The 25,016-nt window shown below is 42.5% G+C and overlaps 1 protein-coding gene across 1 annotated transcript in view; it reads left to right on the top strand.

Annotated features, from left to right (window-relative positions):
• LOC121282853 (mucin-6-like) overlaps positions 1 to 12,457 on the top strand; it is a 286,476-nt gene extending 274,019 nt beyond the window's left edge. Inside the window, exons 29-31 of the mRNA XM_041196667.1 lie at positions 6,648 to 6,788; positions 11,529 to 11,591; positions 12,447 to 12,457. Of these exons, the coding sequence (XP_041052601.1) occupies positions 6,648 to 6,788; positions 11,529 to 11,591; positions 12,447 to 12,457 (215 nt within the window). The remainder of the gene's footprint in view (positions 1 to 6,647; positions 6,789 to 11,528; positions 11,592 to 12,446) is intronic.
• Positions 12,458 to 25,016: the final 12,559 nt, after the last annotated feature.

Here is a 25,016-nt window from a genome sequence, read left to right on the forward strand (position 1 = left end):
TTGTCGAGGTGTTGTTCATCCAGCCAAGTGGAGATTATTCCATCACGTTCCCGACTTGGGCTTTGTAGATGGTGGATATGCTTTAGGGAGCCAGGAGGTGAGCTATTCTCCACAGAATTCCAAACCTCTGACCTACTCTTGTGGCCACAGTATTTATATGGCTGGTCCAGTTCAGTTTCTGGTCAATGGTAAACCTAGGATATTGACCTCCTCTCAACCATCACTTCTCCAAAGGAAACATTGCCAATTTCTTCAATATATCCATGTAACTGCAGTTTCTCATCCCTGGGACCATTCTTATGATTTTTTTTTCTGCACTGTCTTTAATGCCTTCACATCTTTCCTAAAGTGTGACACCCAGAATGGGACACACTGCTCCAGCTGAAGCTGAACTAGTGTTATATATAAGTTTAACATGACTTCCTTGCTTTTATACTCCATGCCCCTATTAATAAAGCTTAGGTGCTGCACGCTTTATTAACCATGTTCTCAATCTGTCCTGCCAGTTTCAATGATTTATGTCCATATACACCCAGGACTCTTCTTCTGCACCCCCTATAGAATTGTACCCATAATTTTATATTTTCTCTCTGTGATCTTTCTACCAAAATGAATCACTTAACATTTCTCTGCATTAAATTTCATCTGCCACTTGTCCGCTCATTCCACCAACTTGCCTAAAGTATTTGGTCCCAGCTATTTGCAATCTGTAACAATGATTTAGATGTGGGGACCAAAAGTAATATTTACAAGTTTGTGGTTGACACAAAACTTGGTGGGAATCTGAGTTGTGAGGAAGATGCAAAGAGTTTTCAGGAAGATTTAGACAGTTGAAGTGAGTGGGCAAGAACATGGCAAATGGAATATAATGTGGAAAAATGTGAAGTTATCCACTTTGGTAGGAAAAACAAATTCAGAGCATTTCTTGAATGCGGAGGGATTGGGAAGTGTTGATGTCCAAAGAGTCCTGGGTCTCCTTGTTTATAAGTCACTGAAAGCTAACATGCAGGTGCAGCAAGGCTTCAGGAAGGCTAATGGTGTTTGGCCTTTATTATAAGAGGATTTGAGTACAGGAGTAAGCAAGTCTTGCTGCAATTATATAGACCCTTGGTAAGACCACACCTGGCATATTATGTGCAGTTTTTGTCTCCTTGCCCACGGAAAGATATACTAGCCATAGAGGGAGGGTAACAAAAGTTAATGGAATGCGTTCAAGATTGAATTCGATAGATTCCTATATATTGAAAACATCAAGGGGTAAAGGGATAGTGCAGGAAAATGGTGTTGAAGTAGAAGATCATTCATGATTTCATTGAATGGCAGAGTAGGATTGAAGGGCTGAATGGCCTACTCCTGCTTCTATTTCTTATGTTCTATATTAGGGTAATTAAGGTAGTTTTACCCTCAAGCCATTGAGATGAATCTGGAGAGACGGAGTGTTGATTGATGAGTACAGGAGTAAGGAAGTCTTGCTGCAATTGTATAGAGCCTTGGTGAGATCACACCTGGCATATTGGCATAACTACTCTATAATCCTTGCATCTGTCAATAATTTCCTTACAAATTTGTTTCTCTACATCTTTACCACTGGTTGATGGTCTATAAATTGCACCAAGCAATGTAATTGCATTTTATTGTTCCTGAGTTCTAGCCAAATAGATTCTGTCCTTGACGTCTCTGGGACATCTCTCTCTCCGACACTGCAATGTTATTTTAGTCAATATTGCCACCCCTTCCCATCTCCTTTCTTTTCTATCTGTCCCGTATGCTTTGTATCCAGAAATATTTAATATGCAAACCTGCCTTTCTTTGAGCCTAGTCTCTGTATAGCAACATCTTCATATTTTCACATGGCAATCTGCACCTGTAACTCACCAATCTTATTTACCACATTCTTCGCATTCATATACATGCACAGTAACCCTAATTTAGACTTTATTACATTCTCCTGCACTCTGAATCCACCATTAACTTACTATTTCTTCTTAGTCCACTCCTATCTAATATGGAACTATTCCCTTCTCCAGCAATGCCTAATATTCTAACTTTATGCATCTTATTCCTCTTTTCTACATCTACATGCTGGTGCCGACTCCACTGCCTATTTAGTTTAAAGCCTCCCCAACGACACTAGTGAACCTCCCTGTGAAGACATTAGTCCCAGTCCTGTTAAGGTGCAAATGTCCCTTTTGAATTTCCCCAAAATTGGTTTCAGTGCCCCAAGAACCTCAAGCCCTTCCTCCTGGCACTGTTCTTCAAGCCACGCTTGACCCTCGTTATCTTTCTATTTCTACTCTTGTTAGTGTGTGGCACTGGGAGTAATCCATAGATTACTATCTTTGAAGTGCTACTTTTTAATTCCCTCCCTGGCTCCTGAAAACCTAACAGTAGGAGATCAATGTCTGCCCTCTCTATATTGTTGGTACCAATTTGTACCACAACTTCTGGCTCATTCCATTTCCCCTGCAGAATATTCTGCACCCTCTCCGTGATGTCCAGCAGCAGGGATGAAACATACAATGAGGGACCTTCAGTGATAGTTAGAGAAATGCCTATCTGTCCCCTGTCTATGGAATCTTCTACTGCAACTGGAGTTTTTTAATTTGCTGTTCTGACCTATACTGTCCCTAAGCCATTGGACTGCACTCCTTCAGACTATCTTCACACTTGGCAGTCTCCAATGCTGATGTCTGTTTGATTGGCAAACGTCCTATATATCTAAACTCTTCTTATACTCTTCCTGATGGCTATCCACATATTATCCCGAACTCTTATTGCCTGTTAAGTGATTACTTTGTGTCAGTATTTACAATAGAGGAGGAATATAGAATGCCGAACATCTCAAGGAAACTAATATTGAATCAAGGACGGGGACTTGCTAAAATAAACATAAGTTATATAACAATAAAGAAGAAAATAATAACATCAATGTGTGGCAAATCATTAGGATCAGATGGTTTCCATCCCAAGGCTTCAAAAGTGAGTGAGAACCACATACCCCTCCTCAGGACACCCCACCCCCACGGAACACATCACCCCCACCTATCAACTACACCCCCCTCACCTAGAGGACTACCCAACCCAGCATGACTTCCCCCACACCCCCAGGGGGGTCCTGACTGCCCCGCCGGCCCACAGGAACTCCCTCGCCCGAGGCGTGACTGCCAACCACAACCATCCTCTACCCACCATGGCCTCACTGCCAACCTTCCCACCCCTCCCACCATGGTCCAACTGCCAACCTTCCCACCCCTCCCACCAAGGACTGATTGCTGACTTCCCCACACCCACTGACCCAACCCAGCACCCCCCAAAATCATACCCATTTAGCTTATACACTTACCTTCACCCTGGCTTGTCAAAGTTCTTTAAACCTGGCTGGACCTTTAAACTTACTTGGTTTACAGCAGCTAGTGCTGTAAAAAATAGGGGTGTGGCTTACTTAACTGTGACCGAGCTTCCCTCAACTGTAGACCCTGGGACCGTGCTGTACTTCACCAGATCTCACCCAGCCTGAGTTCGAAGGTGAGGCGAGATAGTATTGCCTGAATTTCCAGGTAAGTACCTTCGAGCAGAGTTGCAATCCGACTCGATTGCCACTGCATTGGAAGTTACGGCCCAACGTAATTAAAGAGTCACCATGGTTTTATGAAAGGGAAAATCTTGTTTGAAAATTTTATTGGAGTTCTTTAAGGGTATAACAAGGAGGATGTATAAAGGGAAATCAGTAGAGATGGCGTATTTGAATTTCTAAAAGGCATTCGATAAGGTGCCACATTAAGTTTACTACACAAGCTAAGAGCTCATGATGTTGAGGGTAAAATATTAGCATGCATAGAGGATTATTCAACTAACGGGAAAAAGACTTGGGATGAATGGGTCATTCCAGATTAGTAAACTGCTAGTGGGGTGCTACAAGAATCAGTGTTGGAGTCTCAACTAACATTCTATCCTGTCGTCCAAATCGTTGATATAGATTGTATTGTAGCCAAATTTGTTGATGATGCAAGGATAGGTAAGAAAGCAAGTTGTGAGGAGGAGACAAAAATCTGTAAGTTAAATAAATGGGCAAAAAAAATGACAGATGGTGTATAATGTGAGAAAATGTGAGGTTGCCCACTTTGAAGGGAAGAATAAAAAAGTGGAATATTATTGTAGAGAGACTGCAGAATTGCTACAGTACAGAGGGACCTAGCGTCCTTGTACATGAATCACAGAAAGTTTGTATGTAGGTATAATAAGTAATTAAGAAGAAAAATGGAATGTCATCCTTTATTGAAAGTGGGATGGAACTTATAAGTAGGGAAGTCTTGCTACAATTGTACAGAGTATTACTGATACTGAACCTAGAATACAATGCAGAGTTTTGGTCTCCTTACTTACAGAGTGATATACTTTCAATTGAGGCAATTCAGAGAAGATTCACTAGGCTGATTCCTGCAATGAAGTGGTTGTCTTATGAGGAAAGGTTGAGCAGGTTGGCTTTATACTCCAGGGAGTTTACAAGAATGAATATTGAAATATGTAAGATTGCCTTGATAGATGCTGGAAGGATGTTTACCATCGCAAAGGAATCTACAACTAGAAAGCATACTTCCAAAATGAGGGATCTCCTATTTAAGGTGGAGATGAGAAGGAATTTCTTCTCTCAGATGGATGCTAATCTTTGGAATTCTCTACCCAAAAGACCAGTGGAGACTGGGTCATTGAATATATTCAAAACTGAGCTTGACAGAAATTTGGTCAATGAAGGAGTTGAGGTTTATGGGGGGCAGGCAGGAAGGTGGAGTGAAGGCTACAATTATATTAGCCATGATCTTAATGGTGGAGCAGGCTCAAGGGGCCCAATGGCCTACTCCTGCTCCTATTTCTTAAGTTCTGATGTTCTTTTGAAATGTGATGTATAAATGCAAGTCATTCTTTCCTTTCTTTTCTTTCTATTATGAACTCAATGTCAATAAAGTATATCAGATATCACTGTTTAGTGCCCAATTACCATGAGAATTTGAACTTGAATTACTTAATAATACAAACAAAAAGATATAAGTTAGATAAAGGACTATCAATACACTGTCACTGGAATGCATTTTTTCTTTAGATTTCAATTCAAATTAACAGACTATTTGAATAAAGCAGCTTTTGAACTAAGAAGAGTTGACTATATTGTACTCTACTGTGTATATATGTACCAATTTCTTCATGAAAAGATTAACATTATTAACCAAAAATTGCCTGTTGATTAAAAACATGTTGAATCAATATTGTACTTTTGTCAGCAATAAAGGTAAAGCGATACAGGTATCTACAGCGAACTTTAAACAAGTTATGACCATGCAAATGCATTTCCTTAAAGTGGTCCGTGAGCTAAGAATATATATGTGTGTGGGTGTAGCCCCCATTTAATTTATGAGTGATTCTATTTAAAAATAATCCAGCAGACAAGCTTTAGCCTTAAACAAGATAATGGTTAGTGTATTACAAAACTACTGCTGAAAGTTCCTTAAAAGTGATAAAATTATTAGTCAAAATACAGATACAAGGATTAATAGCAGATAAAGATAAAAAGATACTTACAAATGAGATTTCAAATCAGTTTCTGTGAGGTATTGCAGGGCCATTGCTTGAATTTATTTTTTCTGAAGTGAAGGGGTGAAACTTGAGGTTAGGTTTAGCCACTGTGATGGCTTTTGTAGTTGAAAATGTTGGTGTTTATCTTCGCTGGTGGACTCAGCAAGCAGAACAGGTTCTAGGAGTGAACAGAGGCTCCTGTTTTCACTTTTACAGTACTGCAGGTAGTGGCTCTTGGCAGCCTGATATAGTATAGCAGTCCAATATTTGATGAGAAGTGATTTCTATTTCAAGGTGTTTCTGCCATGATGTTCGAGACGGTTCTGCAGACAAAGTGGCTGTTCACAGGCAGACTTTATCCAGTTCAAAACTTAAAATGGCTGCTATCCCAAACTGTCGAATCGTGCTCCCATATTAGATATTGGGTTAGCATGGGGCATAGTCCTATCCATTGTCCTTTTAACTGAGGTAATTAACATTTTAAATGTTTCAGCTATAAACTTGAATGGTTCCTATTCTCCCAGGTTTCAGGAATTGGGAAAGAGCTATTCACACCTCCAGGGAAGCCACAGAGAGTTTCTGTTCACCCTGGTGGAAATGCAAATTGAAATTGGAATGTTTTCACTCGTCTGGATTTGTCTACCTGCAATTCACTTGGGTTTTCTGGAAGCTTGACACATTGAGGTGGAAAGTCGGGTGACTTTTGGCAGCCATCTTTAAGGGTTTTGTTGCCCATTTAAAAAGGAATATTTAATGCCACAACTACACATTTGTAACAATAGCATTTCAGTAAATTCTTCAATTTCCTGGTCTTTTACTTTTGTCTAAAATAAAAGGGCTCAGAAAAATGTGCTAAATATCTAGCTGTAGGGTAATAAAAGATACAAAAATAAAAAAAACCCTAATGCTGGGCATCTCAAAATAATTTATTTAGTGCTAGAAACAGACAACTTGTCTATAAAGAACTGAAAAAGCTTTGTTCTGTAAAAGGGTCTAGACCCAAAATATTGATAAGTATTTGTGAAAGAATGATACCTATTTTGAAATATTGTGTATGAATCATTTACAATTTATTTCAGCTACGTACTGTGACTATTTCAACACTCACAAGGAGGATTCTAATGCGGGTGAATCTTCTCGGAATACCACACATAGGTGGCATTATCAGCCATGTTTGTGCCCTGCCAATGTCCATATCTTTGGCAAGTTCAATATGGAAGGTAAGAACATTGATTATCTGTTACACAGTGATGAATTATTAGACAGCAGAAGAGATTCTTAAGCCTTTCAGTTTAGAAAGAAGGCTGATAAGAGAAGGCCTATTTGAAGTAAAATTTTCTCTCGTTCTTGAACTTAAAACAATATCATGTATTTATTGAATACTTGTAAATGCAACAAAGGGAATATTTCATACAAACCAATTTAGATTCTACATGCAAGTTTAATTGGTTTATAGAGTCATAGAGGTCTACAGCACAGAAAAAGGCCCTTCGGCCAATTGAGTCTGTGCCAGTCAAACAAGTACCTAACTATTCTAATCCCATTTTCCAGCACTAGGCCCATAGTCTTGTATGCCATGGCATCACAAGTGCAAATGTTATGAGGATTTCTGCCCCTACCACCCTTTCAGGCAGTGAGTTCCAGATTCCCACCACCCTCTGGGTGAAAAAATTCTAAACCTCCTCCCACTTACCTTAAATCTATGCCTCCTGGTTACTGATCCCTCCCCCAAGAGGAAAAGTTCCTTCCTGTCTACCCTATCTATGCCCCTCATAATTTTATACACCTTAATTATGTCTGCCCTCAATCTTCTCTACTCCAGGGAAAATAACCCCAGTCTATCCAATCTCTCCTCATAACTAAAACTCTCCACCCCAGGCAACATCCTGGTAAATCTCCTCTGCACTCTCTCTAGTGCAATCACATCCTTCCTATATTGCGGGTTCCAGAACAGCACGCAATACTCTAGCTGTGGCCTAACCATCATTTTATACAGTTCCAGCATAACCTCCCTGCTCTTATATTCTATGCCTCGGCTAATAAAGGCAAGTATCCCATATGCCTTATTAACCACCTTATCTACCTGTCCCGCTACCTTAAGGGACCGCTGGACATGCACTCCAAGGTCCCTCAGATCCTCGGTACTTCCCAGGGTCCTACCATTCATCATGTATTCCTGTGTCTTGTTTGTCCTGCCCAAGTGCATCACCTCACACTTATCCGGATTAAATTCCATTTGCCATGATCAGCCCATCTGACCAGCTGGTCTATATCATCCTGTAATCTAAGGCTATCCTCCTCACTATTTAGCACCCCATCAATTTTCATGTCATCCGCGAACTTACTGATCAACCCTCCTACATTCAAGTCTAAATCATTTATATATACCACAAACAGCAAGGGACCCAACACCGATCCCTGTGGAACCCCACTGGACAGAGGAATCCAGCCACAAAAGCACACCTCGACCATCACCCTCTGCTTCCTGCCACTCAGCCAATTCTGGATCCAATTTGCCAAATTGCCTTGGATCCATGGGCTCTTACCTTCATTATCAGTCTCCCATGCTGGACCTTATCAAAAGCCTTGCTGAAGTCAAAGTAGACTACGTCAAATGCATTGCCCCCATCTACATACCTTCAAAAAATTCAATCAAATTGATCAGACATAACCTCCCCTTAACAAAACAATGCTGACTGTCTTTAATTAATCCCTGCCTCTCCAAGTGTAGATTAATTCTGTCCCTCAGAATTGCTTCCAATAGTTTCCCCAACATTGAGTTCTGTCGAAGGGTCGTGAGGACTCGAAACGTCAACTCTTTTCTTCTCCGCCGATGCTGCCAGACCTGCTGAGTTTTTCCAGGTAATTCTGTTTTTGTTTTGTTCCAGCATCCTCAGTTTTTTTGTTTTTATCTTTGAGTTTAGGCTGACTGGCCTGTAGTTCCCTGGTTTATCCCTTCCTCCCTTCTTGAATAACGGTACCACGTTGGCTGTCCTCCAGTCCTCTGGCACCTCTCCTGTGTCTAGAGAAGTATTGAAAATTATTGCCAGCACCCCTACTATCTCCTCCCTTGCCTCACTCAACAGCCTGGGATACAATTTCTCCGGGCCTGCAAGACCACTTAGAACCTCCTCCCTTTCTATGCTAATTTCTTTAATTATATCCTAATCGTTCTGCCTGATTTCCATACCCATGTCGTCCCTCTCACTTGTGAACACCGACACAAAGTATTCGTTTAGAACCCTACCTAGGTCTTCCGGCTCCACACACAAATTACCACTGTGGTCCTTAGTGGGCTTTACTCTTTCCCCCTAGTTATCCTCTTACTCTTGGTGGACTTGTAAAATAACTTTGGATTTTCCTTTATTTTACCTGCCAATGTTTTTACTTGCCCCCTTTTTGCTCTCCTAATTTCCTTTTTAAGATCCCCCTATGCATTCTATACTCCTCTAGGACTTCCGCTGTTTTGAGCCCTCGGTATCTGCCATAAGCCTCCCTTTTTCTCTTTATCCAATCTTGTATATCCTTCGACATACAGGGTTCCCTGGATTTGTAGGTCCCACCCTTAGTCTTTATGGAAAAAGTTGGCCCTGTACTCTCCCTATTTTCTTCTTGGATGAGTCCCACTGCTCTGACGCAGATTTAGCTAAAAGTAGCTGCTCCCAGTCCACTCTGGCCAAATCATATCTGATCTTATTAAAATTGGCCTTCCCCCAATTTAGAACCCTGATTTCTGGCCCATCCTTCTCCTTTTCCATAACAACCTTGAATCTAATGGAGTTATGGTCACTATCTGCAAAATGCTCCCCCACTGATACCTCTACCACTTGCCTGGCTTCATTCCCTAAAATTAAGTCAAGGCCACCCCCTCTCTTGTAGGACCTTCTAAATACTGGCTTAAAAAGCTCTCCTGGATGCTTTTTAAGAATTCCGCTCCCTCTAAACCTATCACACTATGACTTACCCAGTTAACGTTGGAGAAGTTGAAACCCCCCACTACTACTACCCTATTATTTTTACACTTCTCTGAAATTTCCCGACATGTCTGCTCTTCTGTTTCTCTCTGACTGTTTGGGGAGCCTATAGTACACTCCCAGCAATGTGATTGCTCCTGTTTTGTTTTTCAGTTCCATACACATGGCTTCCTTTGAGGAGCCTTCTAAGATGTCATCCCTCCTTACTGCTGTAATTGATTTCTTGATCAATATTGCAATACACCCTCCTTATATCTCCTTCCCTGTCTTGCCTGAAGATCCTGTGTCCTGGAATATTGAGCTGCCAATCGTGCCCCTCTCTCAACCAGCCTCTGTGACAGCAATGATATCATACCTCCATGTGTTAATTTGTGCCCTCAATTCATCTGCCTTAGTTGTCAGACTCCTTGCATTAAAATAAATACCATCTAACCTTGCCAAGCTCCTTTGTGCCTTAACTGGCCTATAATTTCTATGCCTTCCAGCCTCACTTGCTCTCTCTTCTAATTTTGGCTGTGCATCTCCCCCTACTGAACCTCCTCTCAGGATCCCATCCTTCTGCCAAGTTAGTTTAAACCCTCCGCAATAGCATGAGCAAACGTCCCCACAAGGATGTTGGTCCCATTCCGGTTCAGGTGCAACCCGTATGCTTTGTACAGGTCCCAACGCCCCCAGAAATGGTCCCAATGTCCCAGAAGTCTAAAGCCCTCCCTCCTGCACCATCTCTCCAGCCACGCATTCATCTGGACCAGTCTCCTATTTCTATACTCACTAGCACGTGCCACCAGAAGTAATCCAGAGATTACTACCTTTTGAGGTTCTGTTTTTTAATCTGTTTCCTAGCTCCCTAAATCCTGCTTGCAGGACCTCATCCCTCTTTCTACCTATGTCGTTCGTACCAATATGTACCATAATCTCTGTTTGTTTACCCTCCCCCTTTAGAATGCCCTCAGCTGTTCAGTGAAATTCTTGACCCTGGCACCAGCGAAGCAACGTACCATCCTGGAGTCATGTCTACGGCCGCAGAAACGGCTGTCTGTTCCCCTTGCTATCGAGTCTCCTACCACTATTGCTCTTCCCCTCTTTTTCCTCCCCCCTGTGCAGCTAAGCCACTCTCAGTGCCATGAGCATGGCTGCACTCCCCAGAGGAACTGTCACTCTCACCGTTTTCCAAAGCAGAAAAGCTGTTCAAGTGCGACATGCACTCTGACGATTTTCTGAGTTCTTGACTGACACCTTTCCTCTGACTGATGGTCACCAATTCCCTCTCTGTCTGCACTTGCATGAGCTATGGGGTGATCACGTCTAAAAGTGTATTATCCACGAAACTCTCAGCCTCACAAATGCACCTCAGTGCCTCCAGCTGCCACTCAAGTAGCTGCAGTTGTTAGCACTTCCTGGACACGTGGCCGGTAGGAACGCAAGGAGCATCTAGGACTTCCCACATGTTGCAGGCAGCACATAATACGGGACTGAGCTGCCCTGCCTCTAGTTGAAAAAAAACCCTTACTTTAAGTTAAATACAGTAGAAAAAAGTTAAATTATTTATGTACTTTAAATAAGAACTAGAACCCTTACCTTTCCTTAGCTGAATCTATTTTGAACTGGAGAAAAAAATTGGAGATAAACACTTACCTAGTAATTACCAATCAGCTCTCACCTTTGTGCTGATGTCACTTTTTGAAGCTTCCCCATACTCGCGCTGGTTCTGACCTGCCTTGTGATGTCACTCTTGTTATCTTCAACAAGAACTGACTGCAGGACACTCTTCCCAGACTGCTTCACCGCTATGCTGACTGTAGGACACTCTTCCCAGATTGCTTCACAGCGATGCTGACTGCAGGACACTCTTCCCAGACCTCCCTAACTTTTAATGTACAGACTAATTTATAATATGCTACTTGAAAAGTTAAATTGTTCCTTGTAGCTACACGTAGCTATATGTTTTAACAATCTGCAGCAAGTTATGGAATCTTTTTTTTAAAGGTTGCTACATTTGTGGTAAATATGAATTCTTTCATGAAGAATTAAAACGCTGTATATCATGCGGTAAGTCAAGCACCTTTTTACACTTGGTTAAGTGATTATCCATTTCATAAGATCATAAGAAATAGGAGCAAGAGTAGGCCATTCGGCCATCAAGCCTGCCCCACCATTCAAAATCATGGCTGATCTGATTGTGGCCTGAACTCCACATTCCTATTTGCCCTCCAAACCTCTTTACCCCTGGTTTAATCAAAAATCTGACCTACTCAGCCTTGAATATATTCAATGACTGCTCTCTGTGGAAGAAAATTCAAAAGACTAATAACTTTCTGAAAGAATAAATTTCTCCTCATCTCTGTCTTAAATGCAAGACCCCTTATTTGTAAACTAATTCTAGATTCTCTACAAGAGGAACATCCTTTTAGCATTTAGTCAAGCCCCCTCAGAATCTTTTATGTTTCAATAAGATCACCATTCATTCTTCTAAGCTCCAATGACTAAAGGCCCAACATTTCCTCACAAGACAACCCCTTCATCCTAGAAATCAATCTAGTGATCATTCTCTGAAGTGCTTCCAGTGCAAATATGGATAAGGAAACCCAAAACTGTACTCAGTGCTCCAGGTGTGCCCACAGCTCTGTACAGTTGCTGCAAGACTTCCCTACTTTTATGTTCCATTTTCTTTGTAATGAAGTCCAACATTTTATTTACCTTGCCAATTACTTGCTGTATCTGCAAAACTTTTTGTGATGCAGTCCCAGATCCTGCTATGACTCAGCATTTGGCAGACTCTCAATTTAAATAATATTCTTCTTTTCTATTCCCCCTGACAAAGTGGATAACCTTGCATTTTACCACATTATACTCCATCTGGCAAATTTTTGCCCACTCACATAACCTATCCCTATGTCTTTGCAGAGACTTTGTAGCCTCCTCATAACTTGTTTTCTAACATATCTTTGTATTATCCTACAATACAGTTGGTCCTTTTCATCCAAGTCATTTATATAGATCATAAATAGTTGAGGCACCAACGCTGATTCCTGAGGCACTCCACTAATTACAGTTTACCAACCTGAAAATGACCCATTCATCCAGACTTTCTTTTTACTGTTAGTCAAACTTCCCTCCATCCATGCTAACACCACAAGCTCTTGTTTTGAGCAGTAATCTTTTATGTGACACCATATCAAATGCCTTCTGCAAATTCAAATTCACTAAGTCTATCGGTTCCACCTTTATCCTCATTTCCACCCTTGTGTATTATATCCTCAATATATTTTAAATTGGGATCATAAAAACTAAATAAAAATGATTGAACCTGAAAAAGAAATTTGCTATTCAATTGTTATCCACCCACATGAGGTGGGCCTCAGATTTTTTTCTCCGTTTTAGTTTGATTCCTGGCCGGCTGGGTTTCCTGGGACTGGGGAAACCTAAGAGCTAAAGTGAGACTTGGACTGCAATTTAGTGTCTTTGCAACACTGCTTTTGGGCCAGAAGGAGCAGAAGTGCTTCCCCGAACATATAACCCCTCCGACTGTGACCGCCCCCCACCTCAGTCAAACTCTCCATCATGTTTGAGCAACCCTTGCCCCCGAACAGACACACACCTTCATCCCCGCAACTGTGATCCAATCCAGAATGTCCTCCCACCTAGATCTTCCCAATGCCTCCTGCCCTCCTATCTCCCCACAATTCTACAATTCCCCCCTTTGCATCACATCTAACACTAGCTTTCTATACTTGTCCCGCCCCACCCTCAAATTACCCCTGTCATCAGCCTCCGATCTCCCCACCACCCTTCGTGACAATACCGGCCTTCAATTTGTGATTGGGGGTGAACAGCAAAATCTACTTCCATGATTTGAATTAATATATTTAAGACAGGGATGGATAGCTTTTTGGGTACTGCAGGCTGTCCCACAGACTAGCCAAGTAACAGCCTGAATAGTCACACTCAACAGAATCATACCTTACAGTCAATGTCCCAGATACCGCCATCACCATCCCTGGTATGTCCTGTCCCACCGACAGGACAGACCGAGCAGAGGCGGCAGCACAGTGGTATATAATCAGGAAAGAGTTGCCCTGGAAACCTTCAATGGCACCTCCAGACCCCATGAAATCTCATGGCATCGGGTCAATCATGGGCAAGGAAATTTCCTGCTGATTACGTCGTACCATCCTCCCTCAGCTGATCAATCAGTGCTCCTCCATGTTGAACACCACTTGGAGGAAACACTGGGGGTGGCAAGTGCTCAGAATGTACTCTGGGTGGGGGAATTCAATGTCCATCACCAAGATTGACACAGTAGCACCACTACCGAGCTGGTCGAATTCTAAGGCACTTTGCCTCTAGACTGGGTCTGTGGCAGGTGGTGAGGGAACCAACAAGAGGGAAAAACCTACTTGACTTTGTCCTCATCAATCTATCTGCCAAAGGTGCATCTGCCCATGACAGCATCAGTAGGAATGACCACTCCTGGTCCTTTTGGCAACAAAGTCCCATCTTCACATTCAGGATACCCAAGTTCTGTGGCACCACCATCATGCTAAATGGAATTTCAAACAACTCTTGCAACTCAAAACTAGGCATCCATGAGGTGCAGCGGGCCATCAGCAGCAGCAGAATTGCAATCAACCACAATCTGTAACCTCATGGCCCAGCATATCCCCCACTCTACCATAACCATCAAGCTGGGGACCAACTCTGGTTCAAAAAGTGTGTGGGAGGGCTCACCAGGAGCATCACCAGAGATACCTAAAAATAAGACTTCAACCTGGTGAAACTACAACACAGGACTACTTGTGAGCCAAACAACAGAAGCAGCATGCAATAAACAGAGCTAAGTGATCCAACAGCCAATGGATCAGATCTAAGTTCTGCAGTCCTGCCACATCCAATTTTGAATGATGGTGGACAGCTAAAGAAGGATGCTCCACAAATATCCCCCTCCTCAATTATAATGAGCCCAGCATGTGAGTGCAAAAGACAAGGCTGAAGAGTTTGCAACCAGTCCTCAATGATTGGGAATCCCAGCAGGTCAGATGACAGTCTTCAGCCAATTTGATTCAGCCCACATGATATCAACAAACAACTGAAGGCACTGGATAGTGCAAAGGCTATGGACCGGACAACATTCTGGCAATAATACTGAAGACTTGTGCTCCAGAATTAGCTAACCCTCTGGCTGAGCTACAGCACTGGCACCTACCAGGCAATGTGGAAAATTGCCCAGATATGTCCTGTCCAGAAAAAGCGGGACAAATCCAATCCGGTTAATTTCTACCCCATCAGTCTACTCTCAATCATCAACAAAGTAATGGAAGGGGTCATCAACAGAGCTAACAAGTGGCATTTAATCAGCAGTAACCTGCTCATTGATGCTCAGTTTGAGCTCTGCTAGGGTCGGTCAGCTCCTGACTTCATTACAGCTTTGATTCAAACATGGACAAAGGAGCTGAACTCCAGAGGTGAGGTGAAGTGACTGCCCTTGACATCAAGGTAGCATTTGGCATCGAGGAGCCCTAGCAAAACAGGAGTCAATGGGAAATCGGGGGCAGAACTCTCAACTATTTGGAGTCATACCTAACAAAAGAAGGATGGGTGTGGTTGTTGGAGGTCTCAGTCCTGGACCATTGCTGCAGTATTTCTTCAGGGTAATGTCCAAGGGCTAATTGTCTTCAGCTGCTTCATCAATGACCTTCCTTCCATCTTAAGGCCAGAAGTGGGGATGTTCGCTGATGATAGTGCTATTCAGTACCATTCACGATTCCTCAGATAGTGCCCGTGTCCAAATGTGTCAAGACCTGGACGATATTCAGGCTTGAGCTGATAAGTACAAGTAACATTGACACCACACAAGTGCCAGGCAACAGCCATCTCCAAAAAGAGAGAATCTAACCATCTCCCCTTGACATTCAATGGCATTACCCCCTCTATCAACATTGACCAGAAACTTGTCTGAATTGGATGAGTCATATAAATACTGTTACAAGAGCAGGTCAGAATTTGGGAATTCTGAGTCGAATAACTCAACACTTGACCTCTGAAACCTATCGACCAACTACAAGGCTCCAGTCAAGAATGTTATGGAATACTTTCCCCTTCCCTGAATAATCGCAGCTTAAATCTCAATACCATCCAGGATATAGCAGCCCACTTGATTTGCACCCAGCTACTGCGTTAAACATTCACTCCTTCCACCACTGTCACACAGTGGCAGCAGTGTGCACCATCTAGAAGATGCAATGAAGAAGCTGAACAAGGCTTTGTCGACAGCACCTTCCAAACCCACGACATCTACTACCTCAAAGGACAAGAGCATCAGATGCATAGGAACACCACCGCTTGATATTTCCCCTCCAACCCACATAACATTCTAATTTGGAACTATATCCTTCACTGTTGCTGGATCAAAGTACTAGAACTCCATTCCTACCAGCTCTGTGGATGCATCTACACTGTATGGCCTGTGGTTTAAAAAAGCGTTCATCACCACTTTCTCAAAGGCAATTACTGGTGGGCAATAAATGCTGGCCTAGCCAGTGATGCCAACATCCTGTGAAAGAATTTTTTAAAACTAAGGTAATTAAGGGATATAGGGAATATTGTGGAGGAAGTTGGTGATGAGGTAGAAGATCAGCCACAATCTCTTAATGATCATGGAGCAGACTCAAAGGGTTAAATGGCCTTCACACATTTTGTATGTTCTGAAGAAATGATTGTGTATATTTGAATTCTCTCCTCAGATCTTTGATCTTATGTTGGATTGGTGTGTATCTGGAATTCCCTGAAGCAATGACTGGCACTATTCTAAGATAAATGTTCAAATGTTTATGACTGGCTGCTTTAAGCTATTGACATTTGATTATTTTTTAAAATGTGTTTATTATACATGTCATAGTCTAAAGTTCTTTGTTTTGAGTTCTCCTTTAACTTTTATTTCCCCTCAGGTAAACCCTCTTTACTCACAATACCAGGTAAGATACAATTTTGACATGCAGTAATTGAAAATTTGAGTTAGGGTGCATTCACATGAGAACTTTAGGATTTGTGGAAAGCAATTTCATTGAACCATATCTCTGGTTAGTGTAAATGCAGACTGAATCTAGAGTCTAGACCTGATGTGGCACCAACAGAAGTGAAAGCCCCTGGTGCAAGGAGTCTCACTCTGCTTCACTTCAATGTCAGTTTTTATCTTGATACCGGATTTGCACAACAAAACTTAATGTAATTATCAAAAAATGAAATAATTTAACATAATTTTCTTTTCAATGTTAGGATTTTAACTAAGAAATGGCTTTGCACATTTGAATTTTCCCTTTAAAACAAATTGATCTTGCACCAGGTTTGTGTTTATCTGGAGATTTTATCTGGAGATTTACCAATGACCAGGACCTAATATTTATGTGACATTGGTCAGGTGGATTCACAATGACTCTTTAGCTGATGCAGAGCTAGAAGGTGAGATATAATTATGTCAGAGTATGTTGCTATTATTCATTTTGAAGTCATACATTGGGATCTATTTGGGAATGGGAGTGGGGTCCTAGAAAGTAAAAATGAGAATGTGGAACTTATCATCCCATTTCTGATCCCATCCCATTCACTGATGGTCCACCTGCTGTAATTGATTGGGGCCTAGCACTAAACTGGGGTCCTATGATACAAGTAGGACTCTGACACCATTTTCATTCACTTTGGCATGATGAGCATTCAGTGCTGTAGGAAATGGCTTACATTTATTTAAAGATTAGATGAGAAAGACTGTGTGTCCCTGTTATGGCAGGCAGATCGTAAATGCCAAGCTGCCTAAATCACAGGAAAAAACGTGAAGCAGCTGCCACAACTATTTGCAATTTGTTCTTATTTCAAGATGTGGGCTTTGAATTCAGTAAAAGAAGGCTACCCAGTCTTATAGGTTTCTTACAAAACTAAATTAAACCTTTATTGATAGAAGAAATGATTTTAAGCACATACATGGAAGTTATCATAGTCATAGTTTATAGATCTAAATCCCCTAATTAATCTAAAACCCAGCTACACCTCTGTTAAGGCCAGAGTGAGACACATAGATTTAAAAAGACCCAGGCAAATAACACACAATACCCTGAACAGTCAAATGCAAAGTGAGTTTTTCTCAGCTTCAGTTCCTCGTAGACAGCAGCTTGATGCTTAGATGCTGGAGGCGTTTCACACTTGTGTTAGATCTTACAACTCCTTCCCTTACACACAGCCTTCTCTTCTTTATACATATGTTCCCCTTTGAATACAAATTCCCATTATTTCACTATGTCTTTGGATTTTATCCTCTAATAATAAAATCCATCACAGCACTAATTTTACCAGTAGTCGTTGAGGAAAATAAACACACTGTTTCTTAACTTCTCCTGGCTAGGTGTAACATTTCACCCCCTTCTTTGAATTTAATCTAGTCTGAATTATATAAAAATGCAAATGTTCCCTTTATACCTTACATTCTAAAACTTCCCCCACATTTACCTACTTAACATTTCACACCTAGCTTATCTTCTGTTACACCAAAGTCTTCAGGCCAGCTGCCTTTAACTTAGTTAAGTCCCACACACACAGACACAGATCCCACTTTTACTCTACTTTGCAGTAAATTGCAATAACATTATGAAAATTATAATATCTTTCTGACAGTCCCACAATTCCCTTTTTCAATGTTAAGTGAAAATTTAATGCTTCTTTTCCTGTAGAACCTACCCACTCCAGTCCACCAAAGTGTTAGTCAGAGTTTAAATGACTGAATTTAAGACATTTTGTGGGGGGGTTTTTACTGGCAGGAGTGAGTGGATTTGGGTATAGATGACAGGGGGTGGGTATTAAAAGTGCTGAAATTGATAATGTATCAGTTAGCCTGTTCCAACCTACCAACTCCTTCATTTAATTGCAGCATGCTAGGCTGCTTGCAAGCAACTCCCTCAGAAGACCCAGATGGTCAGTTTCAATGGGCAAAATCTTGTTGAGGCTACAGGAGCCTTGATTGCCAGCTGGAGAGCTGATCAGAGCCCTGCATTACCTCTTTTCAGGAAGGCCTGCCGCATCTTGTTCCACTCAGGCACTTGATGAGCCAACGGTGGCCACTCGCCTGGGATCAAGAGCCCTGGGCTGGCCACTTGCTGAGGCCAGCAGCTCTTTGAGCAGCAGCACCACTGAGGAGACGGTGGCTGGTACCAGTATGACACCTAGCCAAGGCCTGGAATAATCGCTGGATCCTGGGCCAGAGTTAAGTGATGGTGGGAGGGGAGTAGAGGAGGAACCTAAGTGTTGACAGCAAGACAGGGGTTGCCGTCAGTAGGGCCCCCCTCTTCCTGATGCCAGGTCCCTCAAGCAGGCACTGAGTACCTTTGAACAAGGAATCCCACCCCCCACTTACCTAATCCCCAGGAGCTAGCAAGCAACCCCACACAGGTTTGCTTGTTCTGTTTCCTGCATGGCTAGCCCCTCCCCCGGCCATCCAGGTTAATTCCAGGGACGGTGGCTTGAGGCTCTTCAGTGGGCATTAATTGGCGGCTGCCTTCTTGAATCACTGCAGCTCTTTGAACGGTGGTACTAGGAAGAAAGTTCCATGTTTTTGGAAGTCTAAGTCAGGATGGTTTGTGATTTGGAGGGGAACTTGCAAGTAGTCGTGTTCCCATGCATCCGCTGCCCTAGTCCTTCTAATTAGTAGAGGTTGCGGGTTGAAAAGGTGCTGTCAAAGGAGTTTGACAAGTTGCTACAATGCATCTTGTAGATGGTACCCAGTGCTGCCACTATGCACCACCAGTGCATTGAATGTTTAAAGGTGGTAGATGAGGTGCCAATCAAGCAGTTTGCTTTGTCCTGCATGTCCTAAGAGGTGCAGCTTATAGGGGGCATTATCTGCAACCTGGTATACAGGGAGAGGATGAACTTCTTGAGTGTTGAATGGTGTTGAGCTTCATAAATGCTGTTGGAGCTGCATTTATCCAGGTAAGTGTTCTGTCACATTTCTGACTTGTGCCTTCTAGATAGAAGGCAGATGTGTCATTGAGCAAGCAATCAGCGTGTAGAAGATGCAATTCAACTGCTGTGACAGATCTGGACAGACCTGGAGTTGCCCTTCAATACCAGCCAGTCTCTATTATAGTTGCGGTATGCTGCACTCTACACTCTACAGAATGGTCCAAACCTTGCTGTTGTGCAACTTTAGGAAAAACAAGGTGCAAAGCACAGAGTCTCTTTAAAGGGGAAGGAGGAATGTGTTGTTGCCAGTGCAACTGCAGCAGTGCACCTTCATGTCTGTGATCCCTTCTCCATGTGTTCTTGTCTTTTGGTTCCCAGATATGTTAGCAATCACACTTCAAACTTGTAAAGATCAGAAACTCTCTTTATATTTTACTTAGCCATGCTCTCTGATACAACAGATAGACTGGATTGAACTGGTTCTGTTAAACTTCACATGAGCCTACTGCAGCTGTGAAATGTGGCCCGCAGAACACTTACATATAACACATTAGTTCCTAGCTAAGTAGTTCCAAGCTATTTACACGTACTACAACAATATTTAACACATTAATTATTTCAAAGTTGTTAGGTTCAATCAGTGAACCCATGTGGTAGCCACTTTCGAGTCTCACCTTCCCCAACAGAACTCAGTACTGCAAATAATGAAGCATTCCTTTAAACACCCCCTCTTCAGTATTAATTCTTTTCTTGCCAGTCATCAGAAATGGAAAGGTCAGACAGCAGACAAAAACTGATGCATATGAACAATATTTATCTGGCTAAAAAAAATCAAACAGAAACTTAATAATCTTAAATTTTGTTAAGACTCCCAAGGACATACCCTTGTGCAACTACTGATCTTTATAATTAAATTCTACAACACTTGCTTGAGGTAGCCCCATTCAATCTCTCTGCAAGCATGCTCATCGCAGCTTTAGAGCTACCAGACCATCGCACGTTCTTTGCTTCAGAAGTATCCTCTTCATTGATGGCCCCCATTCAGCATCTACATCTAGCTGAGCAGAGCTTGGAGCAACCTGCAGCCTTGAGCACACTTTCCACTGGTGTTCCTGACTCCACCACCAGCTCTTGCACATTTGTGCACCAAGATTTTGTCAACAGCATGTCATTCCTGATGTCATAACCAGAACTGAGTGCCACTCTGCTTTTTCTGTTTTTACCTTTTCCCATGCAATTATAATTAAAATTGTAAGTACGTAAGTGTGCAAAACATGTGGGATTTGGCAGCCATCAGCTGACAATAGCAAAGGCACAGGTGGCATATTAAAGAGCCTCCTGTTCAAACAAGGAGGCTGTGCATCACTGCCAGGACACTCCACCTCTGGTTAAGAATAGCTTAATCTTTACAGAACAAAAACAAAAATATCTGGAAAAACTCAGCAGGTCTGGCAGCATCTGCGGAGAGGAGCACAGTTAACGTTTCGAGTCCGCATGAGTCTTCAACAGAACTAAGGAAAAATAGAAAAGAGGTGAAATATAAGCTGGTTTGGGGGGGGTGGGAGCTGGGAAAAGAAGAGCTGGATAGAGGGCCAGTGATAGGTGGAGATAACCAAAAGATGTTGTTATCTCTACCTATCACTGGCCCTCTATCTAGCTCCACCTATCCCACCTCCCCCTCAACCAGCTTATATTTCACCTCTTTTCTATTTTTCCTTAGTTCTGTTGAAGAGTCATGAAGACTCGAAACATTAACGGTGCTCCTCGCCGCCATACCTGCTGCGTTTTTCCAGATATTTTTGTTTTTGTTTTGGATTTCCAGCATCCGCAGTTTTTTGCTTTTATAATCTTTACAGAAATGTCTAACTATTGCAGCAGACCAGCCCCATGGTTAAGTGATGCCTCCCTGTACACACTCCTCCAGGCCATCATGGAAAGGCAGGAATTCTGTGAAAAGAATAAAGAAGGAAACACTTAACCCCTTTATTGCATCCACCCCCATCAAATATACTGGCCTGTCATTCACATGCTGCATCCATGGCCACAAAGGGCAAATTTACCGGTTCTCTGGCAGATTCAATTGTCATGTGGCACTAAAGCCGATCACACATTCACTCTTTTGGCATTGCTGCCCACTCACACATACACCATTGATAACCACGCAAGAGAATCCTGGTGAAGACACGACACTGGTACCTACCCTTGCAGATCACAGCAGGTCGTTGACCATTTCCTGCACTGGACCCAGTTTTGGCAAGTGACCATGGTTGTTAATCTCACCTGGCACCTCTGTCCAGGCCACCTTGGTCTGGTGGGAGGGTCTTTCTTCAGGAAATTGCACCTTCTGCCTGTCTTGAACCACTGCATTCCACCTGGTGTAGATACATCCACAGTGTTGTTAGAGGGGGAGTTCCAACTCATGACGGTGTGTGGCTTGGAGGGGAACTTGCAAGTGCTGGTGTTCCCATGCCCTTGTCCTTCCAGGTGGTAGAGGTTGTGGGTTTGCAAAGTGCTGTCAAAGGAGCCTTTTTGAGTTTCTGCAGTGCACCTTGTAGACGGTACACACTGATCCCACTTTATGTCAGTGGTGGAGGGAGTGGACATTGAAGGTAGTAGATGTGATACTAATCAAGCGGGTCTTTTGTCCTGACTGGTGTCCAGCTTTCTGAGTGTTGTTGGAACTGCACTCATCCAGGCAAGTGGAAAGTATTACATCAACTTCTGACTTGTGCCTTATAGATGGTGGACAGGCTTTGGGGAGTCAGGATGTGAGTTACTCTCCACAGAACTCCCAGCCTCTGTCATGCTCTTGTAGCAACAGTATTTATATGGCTAGTCCAGTTTGGTGTGTAACCTACAGGATGTTGATAGTGGGGGATTCAGTAATGGTAATGCCATTGAATGTCAAAGGGAGATGGTCATTGCCTGGCACTTGTGTGATGTGAATGTTACTTGCTACTTAACAACTGAAGCCTGAATATTGTCCAGGTCTTGCTGCATGTGGACACTGACTGATTCAGTATCTGAGGAGTCACGAATGGTGCTGAACATTGTGTAATCATCAGCGAAAATCCCCACCTCTGACCTTATGATGGAGGAAAGGTCATTGATGAAGCAACTGAAGAGCACCGCCTCTTATCCTGCGCAGTTTCATTTTATCCATCATCACACTCAATGCCTTAAAAAAACCTTTTTCTTCCTTTCAGATGTAAAGGATCATAAGCTCCAGAACTCATGGGTACTAATGACCCTCAAGATCTTTCTTACCCTTCACTTACTTCTGACCCCCTCCCTTCTTTGAATCTCATCTTTTGCCACATCCTTCCTTCTGGCTTTCCCCTCTGACCTTAAATGATCAGTCCTTAGCAAAGGCTCAGTTTCATCCCCATCCTAAAAATTTCAAGCTCAGCATGACATAGATCTTCTTCCAATACCTCCACCATCTTCCTACTTCTTTGGTCAGTGGTCTTGCCCCTGTACAGCGGACCCTTATACCTGTCTCCAGTGTTCTCCAACCACCTGGACCCCTTCCTTTGACTTCTTACTGTGTCTTGATCTCTACAGTGAGAGCTGCCAGCGTAACATCGGTCATCTCAATTTCTTTGTTCCCCTCATTCGCTCTAACCTGTCTCCCTCTAAACTTTGTTCTCTCAGGTTCAACCCTAACATCATCAAATCTGCTGATAACCATGGTGCTGTTGTTGTCTGCCATACTGACCTCTACCTAGCAGAGCTGAATGCCAACTCTCCGACACCCTCGACTGTATCATTGAACATCAAGACATTGTCCCCAGGGCTGTCACTAATCTCATCTCCTATGGAGATCTTCCCTCCAAGATATCCGGCCTCAATCTCACATGAAAATCCTGTTTCTACCTCTTTTTTTTCAAGATCCAAAGAGCAGTGCCCAGGTAGATTTATTGTTTCAGCCTCATCCTGTCCCACTGAACTGATTCCTCCGTATCTTGACTCTATTTTTTCTCCACTTGTTCAGTCTCGACTGTTACTCACGATAAGTGATTGTAGTAGAGGAGTTGACCCAAGCTGGTCTTTTGGTTCAAGCTGGTTTATTTTCAAGACAGCTCCTCAGTGCTACAGGCTTCCAAGTAGCTTCCACACAAAGTGTTCCAGTTGTATCTTTTTATTCTATTTAGATGGGATAATCAATGCCCATCACCTATTTAACTAGGAATTGTCTTTAATAAAGCGATTGTCATGCAGTGTGATTATTTATACATTGACAGATTGCTCTCTTTTCTCTTTAAATTAAATCTTTGAAGAAAAAGATTAAAGAACGTTGTTTTTGAAGCAAACAGAAGGAAATAATGTCACGCATTTCCACATCTTCAGATCCCATATTCCCTTTACCAAATTTATATATATAAAATCAATTATAAAACTAAAAAATGTTTTAATTTCATTATAACATAAGACACTCCTCTTCCAATACATTTAGTAATTTCTTACAGCAGGCACTTCATTTCGTAAAATGGAACGTTCTGTTGAAGGGTCATGAGGACTCGAAACGTCAACTCTTTTCTTCTCCACCGATGTTGCCAGACCTGCTGAGTTTTTCCAGGTAATTCCGTTTTGTTTTGGATTTCCAGCATCTGCAGTTTTTTGTTTTTAACCCATTTACCAGCACTTGGTCCATAGCCTTGAATGTTATGACGTGCCAAGTGCTCATCCAGGTACATTTTAAAGGATGTGAGGCAACCCGCCTCCACCACCCTCCCTGGCAGCGCATTCCAGACCGTCGCCACCCTCTGGGTAAAAAAAGTTTTTCCTCACATCCCCCCTAAACCTCCTGCCCCTCACCTTGAACTTATGTCCCCTTGTGACTAACCCTTCAACTAAGGTGAACAGCTGCTCCCTATGCACCCTGTCCATACCCCTCATAATCTTGTACACCTTGATCAGGTCGACCCTCAGTCTTCTCTGCTCCAATGAAAACAACCCAAGTTTATCCAACCTCTCTTCATAACTTAAATGTTTCATCCCATGCAATATCCTGGTGAATCTCCTTTGCATCCCCTCCAGTGCAATCACATCCTTCCTATAATGTGGCGACCAGAACTGCATATAGTACTCCAGCCGTGGATTCACCAAGGGTCTATACAACTCCAACATGACCTCTCTACTTTTGTAATCTATTGATTTTCTCCCCTGGTCCAGTCTTGACTGTTACCCACAATAAGTGGTAGTAGTAGAGGAATTAATCCAAGCTGGTCTTTTGGTTCAAGCTGGTTTATTTTCAAGACAGCTCCTCAGTGCTACAGGCTTCCAAGTAGCTTCCACACAAAGTGGATTGATTGATAAAGGCAAGTATCCCATATGCCTTTTTCATCACCCCACAAACATGCCCCTCCGCCTTCAGAGATCTATGGAGGCACACGCCAAGGTCGCTTTGTTCCTCAGAACATCCTAGTATCATGCCATTCATTGAATACTTCCTTGTCAAATTACTCCTTCCAAAGTGTTTCACCTCACACTTTTCAGGGTTGTATTCTATCTGCCACTTATCTGCCCATT

The sequence above is a fragment of the Carcharodon carcharias genome, chromosome 10 (genome assembly GCF_017639515.1).
Source record: "Carcharodon carcharias isolate sCarCar2 chromosome 10, sCarCar2.pri, whole genome shotgun sequence".
In the NCBI taxonomy this organism is placed as follows: Eukaryota; Metazoa; Chordata; class Chondrichthyes; order Lamniformes; family Lamnidae; genus Carcharodon; species Carcharodon carcharias.